Here is a 19,257-nt window from a genome sequence, read left to right as displayed (position 1 = left end):
TAGGGGCCCTCCTAAACTCTACAGCAGTAGGCTGTAATTAGGCCATCCTAGTCAGTCCAATGCCTGATGGAAGGCATTAGACGAAACTTGATCTGCAAGGAAACCAGAGTATGTGTGTGGATTTGTAGGGGAGAAATAATAATGCACAACTGGCCATGGTTATGTTGAATATCACCTTTCATAAACTACAAAAACAGAAAAGCATTTATCTTGGACTACCAACTTTAATGTTACCTTAGGTAAGGTACTGTATTACTGCTGCTTGGGGTCTATGAAGCCAGACGTGTTTTCCTGAATGCCAGGTATACCAGAGGCTCAAGCCTCAGACTACAGGGATTGCAGCATATAATGCAATACCCAAAGCTGATGAACAGGTAAAATGACAATATATAATGCTAATAATCAGGCATTTTTCCTTTAATGTCTGCAATCTTTAAAAGTGCTCAATACGGAAAACTGAAAAAAATCTTTATAAAATATTCCAAATTCACTTCCTACCGATCCAACAAACTAAGTCAATGTAGGTCAACCAGGCACTTGCAGACAGGCCGATGTAACAATCCAATTCTCACGCAACTTCATGGTTCTGTTATTTTACCTTCACAGCATCATCAAAACAGAACCTTCACAAGGAACAGACTCAGTTACAAATTTCCAAGATAATGTAGTAAACATGACTGTATTCCAATCTAACTTTTCAATCAGATAGAATAAAGAATTACACAGGTATGTGGTTTTAGAGTAAAGCAAGGCCACAGATACCCAAATGTCCATCATTAGCATGAACTGAGCCAAACCTGCTTAAAACAACCACCTTACAAACTGGATCACAAAACTGACCCTACTATACAGGTGGTCTTCAGTACAGGTTTCACTGTATTTACTATTACCTTTACTATTTAGTATTCCATCCACCAACAAAACTCTGGTGATGACTCCCACAGCCCAGCACAGCACATCAAGTAATGAGTATGTAATGGATTTGATCTTATTCACAAAAACTGTTAACTACTACAAGAGCACAAGACAATGCAATGCACTGCCTTTTTAAGCAATTCAGTAACTGATCTCTCTGTCACTGCTTACCACAATAAGGTCCCTACAAGGCAAATATTTAGAGGAAATGCTTCATTTTATTTTATAAAAAAAAAAAAATCCTCCACTACAATGATTTCCTTTTGGATGCACTACCAATGGCATAAACAACAAACACTATGTGTCGAATTAAAACAATATAAAGTGTACCGGGTGGAAAGGACTACTTTCTGAAGTATATCATCTATCAACCTGTCATACAGTATCTATAATCAATATATCTATCTATAGAGAGAGAGACACTGTATATGTGTGTGGAGAGAGAGAGAGAGAGAGAGAGAGAGAGAGAGAGAGAGAGAGAGAGAGAGAGAGAGAGAGAGAGAATAGTATTTCTCCCGCTTGAATTGCTTCATAACTGTATACAGTACTTGTATTTTTTGGGAGGGTGATGACATATTAGAATTGTGTAGCAGAAAATCAGTACGAGGAAGTGGATTAAAACTAAGTTATCTTTACTATTTTAATGTGAATTGGAGTTGTTGCTTATTTGTCTGCGTAGCCCTGGCATTGATTTCAATCACAACACACCCCAGGCGTGTTTTCATAGACAGTGATATTCAGAGCTTCCAAAAGCCGGTAAAACTCAAACTGGATGTAAACTGCACCCCCCAAAATTCACAAAATACACACACAAAACTGACGCTACTTTGTTTACATTACCTTTTTTTCATATGATAAATAGATACGCTTCTTTTAAAGAATGGGGCTAAATATCTACGCACAAAACAAGAGCCTTTTTTCACTCACAGCAATGGGGCCTGCACTGTCCCACTAAAGCCTGCGACTCTCCCTCCCATCGGATCCCACACAGAGGCGCTCTGAGTCAGACAGTCGCCCTCTAACTCTCCCTCCATTGGGTATGGGGAGGGAGAGAGAAAGGGGTGTGTTTATAATGTACAAAAACACATTTTTTTATACATCCCCTTTGTGTTATTATATATATATATATATATATATATATATATATATATATATATATATATATAATTATTTATTTATTTATTTATTTATTTATTTTGTGGGATACGGTACTCACCCTGTCTCTTTTTATTGCTCTGGGACTCCTCCAAGGGATAGTCACACCAAATGGGGCGGGGATTGATAATCTTTCTGAACTGCCACGATTTGTGTAGACAGGCACCTTAGTTCTTTCTGTTTGTTACTGTTTTTTTCTCTCTCTCTCTGTTTTGATTTGTTTTGTTGAGTCTATGACTTGTCTCTGCCTTTCAGTCTCTCTGTGTGTTTCAACAGCAGCTTCCAGCCACCATCTTACATTAGAGTGGGGAGGGGGTGACCATTCACATCGCACTGACCATGCGCATTGGGTTAGCCGCCAGTGGGGAGATGGGTAATGTAGTTCCTGTCTTCCGTAACGAAGCCAAAGAACAACATAATCCAAAATGCATTCTGATATCGGTGACGAAAACCTGTGAAGAAGCAGGTTGTACCACGCGAGATGTAGTCCCGGGTAAATGAGATTTGAGTTGGAAGCAGCGAAGCACTACTAATCCCAAAATGCCCAAGAAAGTTGTTGCGTTCAACAAGCGGGTGATTGCGGTCTTTCCCTTCTCTTATTGATGATGTAAGATGAGACAACAGAAACTGGGAGATGTAGTTGTATCACAATCGGTGCCAGACATAATGTATTTCTCAGAGATTACACGTTGTTCACAAAGTCAGTGTAGCTCTTACAGCCACATGAGTATGATATATTATGTGGTCGCTGTTGAAATTCTAATAAAACCGAAAAATAAAAAAATTAACAAAAAAAATATAAATTAAACAGTCAACTGTATACAGTGGCGTAATTTATAAACGCTGCTACAGATCGATCAATCACCTGTTTGTACCTCATTAGTGAGCGATTACTGTACTGTGTGCTGAGAAACTGACACTGACAGCACCAGACGGGAAGACGGAGGTGAAATTATCAGCTGTGTCACCTTGCTGACCACGAAGCTCCACCTGAAATTGACACCGATGACACAAATAAAAGTATAAAACAACTTCGCATCCCTTGTATGTCTCAGGGGCGGTTGTATTGCATGGAGAGGGTGGGGGTTAGTAGTGACGTAGCTGGGTTATGCATGAAGATTATTCAATCTGAAATTATAAAATATGTTACAAACAAGTGTAACAAAACATTGCATCTCTTCTATGTCTAATTAAAAAGATCAAAAGATATTCCTGCGGCAATCATCAAAACAGTAAATGGTTGGCGCAATGTTGTCATGGGTGATGAGTGTGGCAAATAGCTGTATTATTCAGTCGCTTCTGAGTCACCGAATTACGAAGCCCTGTCTTTAGTCTTCGAAAAGCACTGAAGCTCCGCTCAGATCGGAGCCTGGATCCAGGATCAGATCCCTTACCTTAGTAAAACCGGCCCCTGAGGCAGCGTTGAGCGCTAGAGCAAGTGTGGTATAATGCAGATTTAATGACAGGAGTGAGAATTGCCCTTGAAATATTTAAACACACAAAATAATTTAGAATCAGTAATAGATCGTGATTAATTTGGTATAATAATTGTGTAAAAAGTTATTGGTAATGTATTCAGTTGTTGTTGGTGTCAATATTTATTTGCACAAAGGTCATTGTGCTGTTTTAAGTTTACTGTTTCAATGTAAAATGAAAACTTAAACTGTACATAGACAGAAACCTCAGTGTGATAACTTTAGAAAATAACACGATTACAAACTAAACCCATTTTCCTGTGTTTTGTATATAGCAACGTAGAGCATCCTCCTCTATCGTTGTCCATCAGTTTGCCATTTTTCCTCAACATCACATCATAAATTTGCCGGCCGGCGTCTTTAAACTACGCGCCACGTATGTTCACTTCTCATTGGTCAGTTTCCCTAGTTAAGGTGTGTGCACCTCCAGGATCGAATCAATATTACCGGATCAGTGGATCCTGATCCAGATCCTCTTAGTAAAAACCATCTCATGATCCGGTTCCAGTGATCCAGGATCTGATCCCAGTTTTCTCCCCGTTGACTTCTATACTGACTAGCGATTTATACCAATAAATTATCGTGGAATACATTGTTTAGTACTCCTGAAATGTGAGGGGCGCATTTCCCCATCATTGAAAAAAATGAGGGGGGCATGCAGTGGCGGAGGGGTGCACCCGATCGGACTGTAATCAATGCAGTCCTATCGGGTGGTTTGCCACTCCTCCTATTTTGTGCCGTCTGCCAATTTAACAAGTTTGCTTACTATACCAGAATCTAAATCATTAATGTAGATTAGGAATGGCAAGGGGACCTAATACTGATCCCTGTGATACACCACTGGTTACCTCGCTCCATTTTGAGGTTTCTCCTCTAATCTTTCTGTTTTCTACATGTTAACCACTCCTTAATCCATGTGCATGCATTTCCTTGAATCCCTATTGCGTTCAGTTTGAGAATTAATCTTTTATGCGGGACTTTGTCAAAAGCTTTCTGGAAATCTAAATAAACCACGTCATATGCTTTGCAATTATCCATTGTGGATGTTGCATCCTCAAAAAAATCAAGCAGGTTAGTTAGACACGATCTCCCTTTCCTAATTATGATTTCCATTACACGAGAGTAGATGTTAAAACTTTATGCTGATTTGAACTCGGCTCTCGCCAAGATAAGCACCAACTAAGACGTAGCTTTACAGTAAACTAATGTGATCCTTATGTGTCTCCATCCATTTACGTTTCCTTCCATATGATGATGTAGATATCCTTCTGTCTGGTGTTAATGGCTGAAGTGTAATGCTGGCTCCAGGGATCAGCTTATTTTGCCTCCCTGGCGCATCAGCACACACAACGGCTGCGATGCTGGCTCCGGGGATCAACCACAGTGCAGCCTCCCCAGCGCATCAGCATGACAACCGTCTGGATTGAGCTAAGTAGAGTACATCTCTGGGGTTTTCAAGTGGGCACCTTCCATCCTCAGTGTTTCGTCGACTAGCCCACGACACCTCAAGAGGGCTCGACGGTGATTCTGGCGTCCCAGCATCACCCCCCTCCGTCCCCCACTCAACTCAGCCCAGCTTACTTACCTGTCCCCAGCCAGAATCTTTCCGTCTCAACCACAGCCAGTTGCTGCTCCTCTCTGCTGCTTCAGATAAGTTCTTCACTGTGCGACGCAACTCTTGGCCACTGAATCCGATGTCTCTGAGAAACCGGGTTGTAGAGTGTGCCACAAATCCTCGACAACCCACTTCCACTGGGTAAACCCGAACTCTCCATCCTCGCTGTTCCGCTTCAGTGGCTAGTTGAGCATACCGCAGTTTCTTCCTCTCATACGCCTCATCTACAGCATCCTCCCATGGCACTGTTAACTCTACCAGGTGAACAAGGCGTGCTGATCCAGACCACAAGACAATATCTGGTCGAAGGTTAGTGGTGGCAATCTCAGGTGGAAAAATAAGCCGTTGACCAACATCTGCCAGCATATTCCAGTCTCTAGCAGCTTCCAGTTGTCCTGGGCGAGGATTGGTTTTAACACCTTTTCTTGGTGGTTGCTCTCCTGGGCGGAGGAATGTTGTCTTTTGTGTGTAATGTTTTGATGGAACAGGTGGCAACTTATTGGTCATGTTACGCTTGTCTTCCAATGCTAAGGCCAAACATCGCAGCACCTGGTCATGGCGCCAAGTAAACCGTCCTTGGCTAAGAGCCACCTTACATCCTGTCAAAATGTGCCTTAATGTTGCAGGTGATGAACACAAAGGACATGAGGGATCCTCTCCTACCCAGAGGTTTAGGTTCTGTGGTGGTGGGAGAACATCATATGTTGACCTGATAAAACCACGTTGACTGTCTCCCAGGATATTGTTACCATATAGGTAATTTCCCATTTTGGTTCTTATTATAGTTTCCATAAGTTTACATATAATAGTAGTCAGGCTTATTGGTCTGTAGTTACCTGGTTAGGTTTTGTCTCCCTTTTTGTTGATTGCTGGGCTACGCTTGCGTTAAGTGTCTGATTATTCAATATCTTCCGGGGATATTCTAAAATATATTCGTGAGGTTTAAAAATCTTACACTCAAGAAACCGTATTTCAGGGGTTCCAAATAGTGTACAAAGAATCTTCTTAAACAGCAGGCTAAACAACCAGAAATAAACGTTGAAATCTCGAAGGATTCATAAGAAACCCTAGAACTCCCAAAGAACCCCCAGGGGTTCTAATCTATATAGCATTCTAATACTGAAAAGCCATGCAAATTGACTAAAGATCACAGTTTTTGTGCATGGCTACATATTTGAAAGCCATGTATTCAATTAGACTTCAGCAGTAAATACCTCGTTGGTGACTAAACATTTCGCTACTTATTAGAAATAAAGGTCATACTGTAGCGAGGGCTAAACTGGGTTTAAAATATAATTTATGGTAGCTGTCTACGCCACTGAAGGCACTACCTACAGATTAAGTTAAAGATTTTAGGTTGTTAGCACCTGGTTCTTTTATTTGGGCCAGAGGATAAGGTCATAAACCAAGTACAACACAAACACACAATAAAAATGCCAGGGATCTAAAATAATCAAATTTATTTAAAACACAATTTCGTTTCAATTCTCATATTGCACAAACTAGTGATGTCTGTTGGTTACAGCGTTTCAGCCAAATACTTAAATTCGATACATTGCTTCAAGGGTTCCGTCGTTCTTTCGCAGGCATTACACTGTTACATAGTTTAATATAGCAGCAACTCATTTAGAGCAAGAATACATTGTTTCATTTCTCTCTCGTATTCAGACACACACAGCACTAGACAAGACAGGAGGTTCCCAAATTAAACACAGACATAAAAACGAAACAGTTGTTTGTTTGTTTGTTTGGTTTGTTTATTTTGTTTTATTTATTTATGCATATGAGACACAATGTAAAAACAAAATAAATACACAGTTTTATTACCCGGAATGGGCAATTAAAGGTGGGTTCGGTGGGTTTTTTTTTTTTCCAGCAGTGTTATGTTGTTCTCACTTAGTTGTATTGTGTGCATCATTTCCATACTCTGTGCAGCTTCGGAACGCCGTGTTCCGGCCGGTTTTATTAACAATTAAACGCTTTATAATGTGGAATGGGCAGTTAAAGGTGGGTTCGGTTGGTTTTTTCAGCAGTGTTATGGTGTCCTCACTTAGTTGTATTGTGTGTATCATCTTCATACTCTGTGCAGCTTCGGAACATTGTTATACGCGTAAGAAAGCACAGATGTCCTTTTTGTTACTTCAGGTGATCCCAAGCCGAAATACATCCCGACCTCATCGGCTTGGTGTTTAAATACAATTAAAAAATAATAATAAAATGAATGCAGTAATAAATAATGCAGACTTAGCTTTTAATAAAATGATCACACCATCTGATTTATCTATTTATTTACAAGTGGGCTAACCCATACAGAAATAACTTATATTTTACATACTGTATATTAAAGCAACATATGCTACACTTATATGCCTCTTATTTTTCTTAATTTTTTTTCAATGTGTATACATAGATGTTCATATATAAATCATATACAGATTGGTTATAACATTGGTATGAATTTATAGCATATGCAATGCTCGCCATGTTTTTTGGGGTTTTTTTTGTCTAATCTAAACACACGGTTTTTGTAATCTAAATATGTTTTTATATATAATCTAAATATATACCCTTAATTTGGTGAATGTTTTATACAAATTATTACATATTATTTATATATTATCCATCATTCAAATAAGAAATGTGGAACCGTTTTGAACTCTGTTTCACTTTGTGTCTTTTCATGAAAATGTGTTCAAACCGGACATTTAATAAAATATTAGTATAAATTTAGATTCATGAAACAATAACAATCCAAAATACATTAACTGTTCAGCCCAGCACTGGAGAATGCAGAACTCAGATATTTCTTATTGGTGTTTACTTGCTGTGGTCAAAGCAGCAGGGCTATGTTTGTATAGTATCTGATCAAAATATTAAATGTACAAAAATCCAAGTTTGAAAAAGCAGCAGCCCTTAAAAACACGCCTAAAACGGGACACATTAAAGAATAGACCTGTATTAAATTAAACAAGAGACCACTGAAGCTTATCTTCCCCTGCCATCATTGGTAAGCACAAAGTATTGTAGTAACCTTATATGACATAGCTTACTGTACAATGTAAAGTGAATCCGTATGCGTATTTTGAGTGTTCATAACTAGAGATTACAAACTCACAAATCAATGAGACATGTCTTAATTTACTCCATCGCATGACATCGTCCATGTGGTGAAATAGCATTCTTTTGTGAGTTTGTATGTAGAAGCTGTTTTAAATTATTATTGTTATTTAGTAAGTAAACCAAAAGCTTGACTACGCCAACTCTTAAATTTGCTAGGAACAAGGGGAGGCCAGAAGTACCAATTTCAAAATGATAACTGCACTGTTAACAATTAAGTTCAATGCAGAAAGTTAAATCCCTGAAAGAGATAAAGTAAGGTGCCCCACTCAAGCCCTTCTCAAATGAAAACCAAGGAGGCAGGTATAGAGATTTAAAAAAAATACAAAGGATGTTTATTAAAAGGCTTCCAGTATCAATACTGGAAAATATGGACAATAAAGAATTAAAGATACATGAAAAGACAGTTTGCATTATATCTGGAACATGCAGCTGTAGTACCACTGGGTTCCACTAGAGGGGGGTCTTGGCGTTTGCATTATATCTGGAACAGGCAGCTGTAGTACCACTGGGTTCCACTAGAGGGGGGGTCTTGGCGATTGCATTATATCTGGAAAAGGCAGCTGTAGTACCACTGGTTTCCACTAGAGGGGAGTCTTGGCACTCTAATAGGAATACACACAATAAAACACTATGTAACTCAATTTTTGTTCCTGGGTAGTAAGTGTTATTTCATAATTGCTTATGCCTCAAAAGTATAGAAAATGGCTATTATTCCCCACAAACTTTCCTTTTGTGACCAGCACAGTGATATTTTGAAATGTACCTATTTCCAATGAGAAAACGGGCAAATTTGTGTCTTTTCGTTCACATAAAGTCCGAAAAAAACAACATATGAATCCAAATTAACATGTATTTATACTAAAGTAATACAAAAATGACTACAAAAGATTTAGAAGTGAGTAGTTTTTCGAGATCTACAATTATACTGTAAATCACTTTCACGAATCAGCCCCCAAATGTAGTCTCCCATCATGTTCTCGTTATACTGTCCTTGGTAGCGGCGTTCAAAGTCCAGTATATCCTGGTGGAAGCGCTCGCCTTGCTCCTCCGAGTACGCTCCCATGTTCTCCTTGAATTTATCAAGATGAGCATCAAGGATATGGACTTTGAGGGACATCCTACAGCCCATTGTGCCGTAGTTCTTCACCAGAGTCTCAACCAGCTCCACATAGTTTTCGGCCTTGTGATTGCCCAGGAAGCCCCGAACCACTGCGACAAAGCTGTTCCAGGCCGCTTTCTCCTTACTAGTGAGCTTCTTGGGGAATTCATTGCACTCCAGGATCTTCTTTATCTGTGGTGCGACGAAGACACCGGCTTTGACCTTTGCCTCAGACAGCTTAGGGAAGAAGTCTTGAAGGTACTTGAAGGCTGCCGACCCCTTATCTAGAGCTCTGACAAATTGTTTCATAAGGCCCAATTTGATGTGCAGTGGTGGCATCAGCACCTTCCGGGGGTCCACCAGTGGCTCCCACTTGACGTTGTTCCTCCCCACAGAGAACTCGGTCCGCTGTGGCCAGTCCCGCCTGTGGTAGTGCGCCTTGGTGTCCCTGCTGTCTCAAAGGCAAAGATAGCAGGGAAACTTGGTAAAACCGCCTTGGAGACCCATCAGGAATGCCACCATTTTGAAGTCTCCTATGACCTGCCAGCCGTACTCATCATACTTCAAGGCATCCAGCAAGGTCTTGATGCTGTTGTAATCCTCTTTGAGGTGCACCGAGTGAGCCAGGGGAAGAGATGGGTACTTGTTACCATTATGGAGCAGCACGGCTTTGAGGCTCCTGGATGAGCTGTCAATGAAGAGGCGCCACTCATTCTGGTAACAGGCGATTCTGATTGCCTCGAACAGACTGGTCACATTGTGACAGAAGCAGAGCCCATCTTGACGGGTGAAAGAGCTGGAAAAAGGTTGGTGACGCTTCCTCTGATCTGCGACTTGCACACTTTCATCCAACAAGTTCCACTGCTTGAGCCTAGATGTCAAAAGCTCGGCATTGGACTTGGTGAGACCAAGATCTCTAATTAAGTCATTGAGGTCTTTTTGGTTGGGGTAGTATGGGTTTCTCTCCTCCGCTCCACCTCTGAAATTGTCATCTGGATCTACAACGTCTTCCTCGCTCTCTGACTTGCTGCTCTCTCCTAAAGACGGCTGCTCTCTCTCCGGAGGAGTGGGTACGGGGAGCTCATGGCAGTGTGGCACCGGGGCGATGGATGAAGGAAGGTCCGGATACGTGATAGCAGGTGCATTCTTGCCAGTCCGACGTTTGGAAGGGTCCACCATGCAGAAGTAGCAGTTGCTTGAGTGTTCAGTGGGTTCCCGCCAAATTCTTGGGATAGCGAACTTCATGGCTCTCTTTTCCCCTCTGTACCATCCTACAAAAATACATTTATTTCACCCATGACTAATGTGTAAGAGATTCTCGCAACATTTTTCATATATGATATATTTTTTCAATAACATTGAAAATTGTAAAACATTTTAAAATTAAAAACTTTTACAATTTTAAAAATTTTAACAAATTTTATAACATAAAAATCCGAGCAACAATTGTCCATCTTACCTTCCAGAGTTTTTTTGCAGTGCTCGCAGGTGAAATGAGGTGCCCAGGGTTTGTCTTGATCCCCGACAGGCATGCCGAAATATGCCTTGTAGGCCGCACACATCTTAGCAGATGCTTCCACGGAGTACTTTTTCGCTCTTGTCTTGATAAATTGGCCGCAGACATAGCAAAATGCGTCTGTCGGATGCTTGTAGCCTCTTGATGCCATCTCAGAAAAATGCAGATATGTATCCACTTAGGCAGCTGGAACTCAACTGAACTGGTGGGCTTAAGACCCCTGTATTTATACTACTATTTATATTACTGGAAAGTTCTAGAAAGTTCTAGAAGTTACTCCAAGTTTACTCAGCACTGAATCTATCTGGAATGTTCTGGAAAATAGGTACATTTCAAAATATCACTGTTCTGGTCACAAAAGCAAAGTTTGTGGGGAATAATAGCCATTTTCTATACTTTTGAGGCATAAGCAATTAGGAAATAACACTTACTACCCAGGAACAAAAAAAAAAAAAAATTGTTACACGGTGAAATCAATATACAGTACTGCAATTCAAAGGTTCCCGGCGTCTGTTGCAGCAAGAACGCCCGGAATCCTAAACAGATTAAAAAATAAATAAATAAAAAAAATCCACAAATTAAGAAAACAAAACCAAAAACTAGTTACACTGCCAAAAGAACAGAGTTTTACCGATGTTAATACATTTAAGACTATATACAACACACACAAAAAAACAAAAGGCACAGTTTCCTAAACTGATAGCACACTGTATACTTTTCCTTAAGAAGCTCAATTATTGATTTCAGAAATTAGATAGTAATAATTGTTACTATTAACACACATTTAAACCATTCACCAAAGCAAGTTTCTAGCACATCATCATAAAGAAAAACACAATGATAAACTCCCTAAAACAAGAGTTTCACACCTACGTACAATGCGGTTGTGAGTTCACCTTTTGCTCTTAATACGGTTTGTATACACACACAGTTCGGTTGCAAAGGGCAGCGACAACGGCATTAGTTAATCCTGTTCGGAACAAGTACTAACACAACCGCAGTTGGTGCTCTGTGGATTTCTGCGCAACTAATGATGTCATTGTTTAATAGACGTTTCCATGCGATAAAGATGGCTATATATATATATATATATATATATATATATATATATATATATATATATATATATATATATATATATATAGGTGGATAAGTGGATTTTGTAATATTGATGAAGAGTAGATTCATAACAATGGTAAATAGTGCATAGTAATAATATAATACACTTTTTATTTAATCAAAGTACAGTTGTATAATATTTTGTTGTAAGAAAATGAAAATGTATTTTAAAAACAATATGGGACAATTGGTATCCACAAACGCCACAGTGCGACCGCAACTCGTTTTACCACCGGTTTTCTCAATGCCCCCCACTTTCTACAATGTAGCCTACTGTGTATATATATTTATAAAAATCTCATATGGAATAGCTAGTGGAAACTTTTTCTGACCACATTGGAAAGCAAGTTACAGCGTAAAGACAACACAGATGAAAATAGTTCCTTTTAACTATTTATTGAACAGATTGACAACATACAGTTCGATTACTTTCTCTTAGTCACTGACTACTTCAGTCAAGACTACTCTGTTTTCTATTTATTTTTCCAACCCTGGTATCTTTTAGGCTGATTTTTGATTTTGTCAACAGAAATGTGCCTAAAAATGTTTGTTTTCTGTTGTACTGTATGCCTGTTCTTGCAACAAAAAAAAAGACAACTGCTCTGTTTCCCTTTCACTCCTTGCTGATTGTTTAAAATCTGAAACCTCACCATCTTTCTACTTGAAACCTTTGACTCTCTCATTCAACTCAGAGAGGGTCTTGTCAAGGTCAATTATCTCAGTATTTCTTTCAGCCACGCGCTTTTTCGGTAGGCATTGGACTTGCTGAGAGTGAAGTCCTGCTTTTTTTCAGCCCTTTCTGTCATCTCATCTGCTGCTTTTTGCATTATTTCAAAGCTGTATACGACCTTTTGCTTCTTCCGCTTCACATTTTCAATTGCGGTGGCAATCTTTTTCCTTTTCTGGTCGCTTTCAGATTCCACCTTCTTCTTTTCATCCTCCAAGAACTGGACATATCGCATCCTGGCTGCCTTGACATGCTGAACAAGTAAGTGCCTTTGGAATGGTATCGTAACGTGAATTTCCCACCAAAGCATCCTGTACTGTGCGCAGTGCAATGAGAGTTTTCTCCTTTAGGTTCTCCACCAGCATGTCTTTGTTCACAGAGTATTCTCGCTCAACAGCTGCTTCTCCCTGTGAGAGTGTGAAAAGGCACTTGAACAGATTCCAAAGGTTATCATACTCAGGTCTTCCATTTGCATATATCCGAAGGAATTCATCCACTCTGACAGCATCAACGTTGTGATCAAAATTTGCAAAATCAGTTTTGCTGTTCTGGCTCATCTGTGAGAGGAAATGTTTGTACTCTGCAAGTACCTTGTCACAATGTGCAGCAGTGTACCATTTCGCATTGAGAAGCTGCTGCAATAGGTTTTCAAATTTGGATGTTGCAGTTTTCTCCTTGTACACCATTAGTACTGGATCAAGGGCAGCCATGTGTCTTACAGCAATGTACAGGAGAGGGCTTCTCTCAAAAAGCTTTTTGCTTGTTGTGGCAAGAAAGGTGAGGCATTCCTTCTTGAACTCTTTTGCTCTGAGTTCACTTGCCTGAAGACTCAGTGATGCTTTGTCTAGTGCTTGCTTTGTGGCAAATGTCAAGTTGTTTATGTGGCACATGTAGAGTGTTGTCCAATGGGTCAACTTTCAGTATTTTGAGAGTTGTATCTGCCTTGTCCAGGATGTCTTTCTTGATGAAGCAAGACAGCAAGCTCCTCAGAGTGGACGGATACTCATGTGCCAAAAAGGGCACCGTTGGCACATCTGTCTGAAACTTTTCCAGAAATGGTTTCAGTTTTGCAGCAACAAAAGCAAAGAAATGCAATTTTGCTTCAAAAAGCCTGTCAGCAGTTGCTTCCTTCACCAAAGAGTATGACATGGAGGTAGGTACTTTGCTTTTGGGTAGTTCCTTGTGGCTGTCAATGTACTTCTGTATAGCTGGCCATAACTGAATGGCTCTTTCTGCAACCTCCAAATCTTCCACCCATCTGTGTGGACAGAACTTCAAAGGAAATTTTGTTGTTTTTGTCAATTCAACAAAATCCTCTCGTCTGGCAGGTGTGTCGTGGAAGAGCTGGCAAAGGGCTCTGAGTTTGTCTCCCAACTTGCAACCAGATTCTGTTTCTCCCTTTTGCAAATTCCCATGTAGAACACATCAGGCAAAACTATATATATATATATATAGCCTAGTATTATGTTGTTGATGTCCAATGTAATGTAATGGGAGTCAGTTGTGTTTTGATAAATGGTTGGGATCAACCATCCTACTATGTGAGAGGTGTGTGTCCTGATAGGTAGGTGAGTTAGCTGCATGAGCTGGAGAGTTGGTAGCAAGGTGAGCTGATGCATAAAACCCTTATTTTTATATTATATTTGTTATAATACATTATAATAAACGTAGGGTACCTAGATTAGGGAATGAATATGGATAATAATGTATCCAGAGCAGTTGACTGCAGTGTCAGAATGGTGAAAAAAAAAAATTTAGATGAGCAAACACCAGTACACTCGTTCCCACACATGGCACTACTACTGGTGGTATTGAATCAAGCTGGCTTTCTGTAGTCATGTGATTCTTTACTGGAGCCCCTAAACCATTACAAAAGAATATAACTTCTATATGTAAATGATACAAGTGACACACACACACAATCCTTAAACATAAATTAGTGAGAAAAAACCCCAAAACAAAACAACCCAGTGGGCATGACGATGTAAGGGAAATAGTACAAATAAAACAACGGCAGTGAAACACTGACGTTTTACTAGACTACAACAGTAATTATACTTGAATGAAAAAGCCTGAATAGAAATAGAAAAATGGTAATATCTCAAAGATTGTGGTCTGTATCATTGACAAGGCAAGAGGTCAAGGTGTTTTTCTGGAAGTCAACATTAATGGGAACATAATTAAAAGGACCCTCAATATGGAAGCCATGTTAGGACAGAGGTCAATGACATGGCCAGCAGCACATCTACATATCCCTGCAAATTAAATCTGAACCTTAATTGGTCTCTGATAAGTATGCATTGCAGAGGTGGTAGCTTTGTATAAATCCTGCCTCACACGGTTATTTTAACATGATCGATGCCCAAGAACGTGACCTCAAGGGAGGACTATAAAATAAGCCATCTTTGGTCACAAATGGATAATGAGATGTTAGCTGAAGTGGCTGTGTTGGCAGACAAGTATGAATAAACCCCTAACAGGAAAATGTCAAAACAGCAAAAAAAAGTTTATTCTTTAAAACATGTTTTTATAAATACTTGTTTAAAAGTTATTTGACAACTGATGACCCACACTGTTTGTGCTCTGTCACAGTAACAATTTCAGAATTTCTCCCAGACAGGGTGCCGTGTACAATGAATGAGCACATACACACCCCACTTTCCGAAATGCAATGACATGCCCCAGTGCTGTTTAAAGCAGTTTGGAAGTTACACACGTCTGTGAAATCACCGACATGAACTTGATTTACTATAATCAACCCTACTGTATTCCTCACTGGGATAAACTGGATTAATACAGCACTGGGGAAATGCATCAAACACCCATCCATGGATATCCTGGGATTAAATGTAAAAATAAGGGGTTCAAGCAATCCAGGTGGAATCCTGGTTTCTGGGTCTTCAGCACTTAGCAAAAGGTATCTAATAAAAGCCAAATCCCCATCAGATGATGATAAATAGTTTATAGGCGTGCAGTTTTCTGCGGTAACATTTCCAAAGGTTTGAGCCATTTTCTCCACATTCTATTCTACGCTGATTGATCAAGGAACTTTTTACCAAAAAATAAAAAGTCTCCATTTCCTTAACAGGTCTACTTAATTCAAGATGTTACTTTAGACGGTATTTTGATACTGGATTGATGTTAAATGTTTACCCCCCCCCCCCATCCCCCCATCCCCTCCATCCCCTCAATCCCCTCAATCCCTCTCAGATCTTGACTGAAGTATCCTCTCCGTTTCAGGAACCCGGGGGCTTCTTCTTAGCCTCCACGTCTCTCTTGAACTCTTCAATCTTCTTAGAAATGTTTGGGACCTGCAGTGCGAAATATAGATTCTTGTGAAACACCACCATATTTAGTTATGAAATGTAACATCTGTACACTTGCTTTTCCTAATAGAATATAATTGAAGGCATCAGTGCAAAACACTTGCCATATCAAGTTCAGTCTTGTAAGTGATTTTAACGGTTATTTATCAACAGATCAAACCCTGATTAGACTTACCACTAGACTTATGCTTCAGACTAATAAGACTCACTCAACAAGACAAGCAGCAGTTCAGGTTTTTGTCTATCTCGTTCCAAATACAGTCACCACCGCTTAGAATGGGCTAGTTTGTGTTAACGTGATTCAAATGATATAAACTCCTACACAATAACCTAACATTCAAAATGTCCCCCAATCACCAGTACAGTAATCAAAATAAACACGCACGTATAAATCTTTATTAAGACACTCATTGCACTAATAGAAAAGATGCATTAAAAGCTATGAATGTAATAACAAGTAAATGAAAAAAAGTAATGTGAGTGCAGAAATGTACAGAACAAGTAGGCTACATTACTGCAGATTGTCTCCAGAGAAGAACTCTGTATACGCATCTGGACGACCTTTTCCTGCAAGTACGAACGACAAACTTTCAGCGTTTTCTATAAAATCCCAATTCGGCTCTATATCCGATGCTGCTCACGCCGCCGAGTTACAAGCACAGCACGCTTACGTCATTTCTGTCTGTTTCAGGCAGAGCGTCCTGGTCACCAAACTGGAGAACAAAATCACCACACAACGATTACAACGATTACTTTATCAGACTCCCCCTGCTATCTGTCTGACAGCTGCGCGTGCACGTGCAGTGAAAGAGACCGAAGGGCGTTGGGATGCATTCAGGGGATGCAGATATTATTTTCACAACACGGGAAGCAACATTTATTTTGTTTGGCTAAGGGATGACACAGATGCAAAAGTAAAATAACAACAACAATATCAATAATAATACAAGTCTGAATTGTCAATGCCGGATAGCTGAACTTTTTTTTTTTTTTTTTTTTTTTATAATATTAGATACATCTGAAGTTCTCAGTAGGAAAGGATTCATGATTGACAAAATCAATACTGTATCATCCTTACCCCTCCTCCGCATAACTTACCTCATAGTTCTGTGCCAGGTACATCCCAACTACATTTCCCAAAGTAAACCCCACCTGGAACAGAACACAACGCATTATATTAACCCTAATAGACCCATATCTGTTTAGTTTTTCATGAATGATCAAGGTTGGTTTAAAATGATTTTAACGCATTTAACTAGTGTACGTTAGATTAAAAATATACAATAAAATACATGTCAATTTGCACCGATTTGTAATTATAGACAAATGAAACTCAAGTACGGCAAATTATCAACTGCATTGTTAATACTTTTGTGACTTCTTATAATATTTGACAAGTTTAATCTTTGCAAAAACAATACCAAAATCAGTAATCATATAGCTGCCATTCTAGAATTACATCAAATGCATTTGAAACCATTTATGATATTTTAAAAAATCGTGTCTGACAATTAAGGGCAATTATGTTTTTTGGGTAAACGCCCGACTGCGTGACTATCTTGCATCTCCGACATAAAATTAGATAGACAGACAGATAGATAGATAGATAGATAGATAGATAGATAGATATTATGCCAGCACAAGCAGCCTAATGTTGCATTTAATTTCAACATTTAATATCTGCTTTTAAGCAGGAAACTGCAACAAATGTAGACATTTGGTTGGAGTTAATGTTTTTTTTTTTTGTTTTGTTTTTTTTTCCCCGAACCCAAACTAAAACTGTTATTGTTACAAAAGCAATATATCAAGCGGCAGCAGTGCTTTTTTGTACAAATAGAATATTTTTTTTTAAATTGTCGGATTTTGCTTTCAAGGTCAAATGTGAAAACAGCATTTTTGAGTACATCTGGTCCTTGTATTTTGAAGACGAGTGAAAAAGTACGGACAGTAAAGCAGTACACTACTGACTTTGCCCAATTTAAAATTCTCACAACACCAAACCTAACCTTTTTTTTAATTTATGTTTTTATTAAAATTGCCAACCAGCAGCATATTGTTGGCATTGTTGACAGAAACACGTACTCACCAAAAACTGCAACATTTTATTTTAAACTATAATATACACTTCGAGCTGGTTGCTGTTACCAAAGATCTCCTATAAAACACAAGATGGTCAACTCTGCTGATTTCACATTGCAACTTCCTAAGCGGTGCATCATGGGAATCCAAGAGTTCCGGTAGCGACTTCTCCCCTATCTATATAATGTAAAATCTGCCTCATTTCCTATTCCAAGCCTCCTCTTTTTAAAACGATTCAATTTTTAAACACGATTCACCTATATTTATTTAGAGACACCCCTCCTTAACACATACGTGTTATTATTTCTACGATCGATGTTTTCACCTGGCCTGACAAGAGCTCTTTATCGCCGAAGTGCAGTCAGAAATTTCTACTCATGCATATTCATGAGCTGAGGACGTGGGCGTGGTTTGGTTTGGTTTGGTAGAGGGTAGATTAGACCTTGCAATCGCTACTACAAATAAATGCCTCGGAGGTGTTCCGCATTTAATTGTGGCAACACAGTAAAACATAAATAAATAAAGTAATCTCTCCCTTTTCAATTTTCCGCAGGATGATCTTTTGTAAGTTTTAAAACTCCTGAATTCAGCTTTTTATTTATATGCAGTAGATGCTGCTTAAGGTAGCCATCAAAAAGTTGTCATTATCCGAAAGTTGTCAATAAACGAAAAACCATAGGATAGGATTGGTTCCTGTAAAAATGTTAATAACCAAAAGTTGACTATCAGAGTTGCTAATAAGCTGCATCTATTGTATAAATTATATATCTGTTTTTAATGTTTATCTGTATGCATTGACATAATATCTGATTATTTGAATTTTGATAAATATAAAATTGTTTCAGACAAAATAGAACAATACATAAAATGAAAATTAAGGTGGAAGCTTTTTATTTTATTTTTTTTTAACTGTAATCGCTGGCAACAGTAGTAAACGTGAAGCTTTATTCTAATCATACTGAATAGCTAATGAAATACATGTATATTAGTATTACTATACTATCAAACATGCAGTTTGCGTTACAATGTCTGTTATAAAAAAAAAGCAAAAACATAGATTGATTACTCAATCGTTAAATAGCATCTTTATAACAACGACAACAACAGCTAC

At 38.9% G+C, this 19,257-nt stretch overlaps 2 protein-coding genes across 4 annotated transcripts in view; both read right to left on the bottom strand.

Annotated features, from left to right (window-relative positions):
• Positions 1 to 2,431, bottom strand: part of LOC117414872 (CCR4-NOT transcription complex subunit 4-like) — a 53,701-nt gene extending 51,270 nt beyond the window's left edge. Inside the window, exon 1 of one of the 3 annotated variants that reach the window (XM_034024704.3) lies at positions 2,132 to 2,431. The gene's annotated coding sequence lies outside the window, so the exon portion shown is untranslated. Of the gene's footprint in view, positions 1 to 1,842; positions 1,947 to 2,131 lie in introns of those variants that run through there. The other 2 variants (XM_034024705.3, XM_059026936.1) reach the window with 2 other exon arrangements.
• A 13,492-nt stretch (positions 2,432 to 15,923) lies between these two features.
• On the bottom strand, positions 15,924 to 18,302 carry LOC117415299 (short transmembrane mitochondrial protein 1). Its single transcript, XM_034025444.3, has 3 exons — positions 18,154 to 18,302; positions 17,166 to 17,219; positions 15,924 to 16,052 (listed from the first exon to the last, which is right to left on the bottom strand). The coding sequence occupies exons 1-3, from the start codon at positions 18,166 to 18,168 to the stop codon at positions 15,978 to 15,980; spliced, it is 144 nt and encodes a 47-aa protein (XP_033881335.1). The 5' UTR covers positions 18,169 to 18,302; the 3' UTR covers positions 15,924 to 15,977.
• Between the last annotated feature and the right edge of the window lie 955 nt (positions 18,303 to 19,257).

The sequence above is a fragment of the Acipenser ruthenus genome, chromosome 7 (assembly GCF_902713425.1).
Source record: "Acipenser ruthenus chromosome 7, fAciRut3.2 maternal haplotype, whole genome shotgun sequence".
NCBI lineage: Eukaryota > Metazoa > Chordata > Actinopteri > Acipenseriformes > Acipenseridae > Acipenser > Acipenser ruthenus.
The sequence above is the reverse complement of the archived record's forward strand: the minus strand, read 5'-3'. Positions and strand labels throughout refer to the sequence as shown.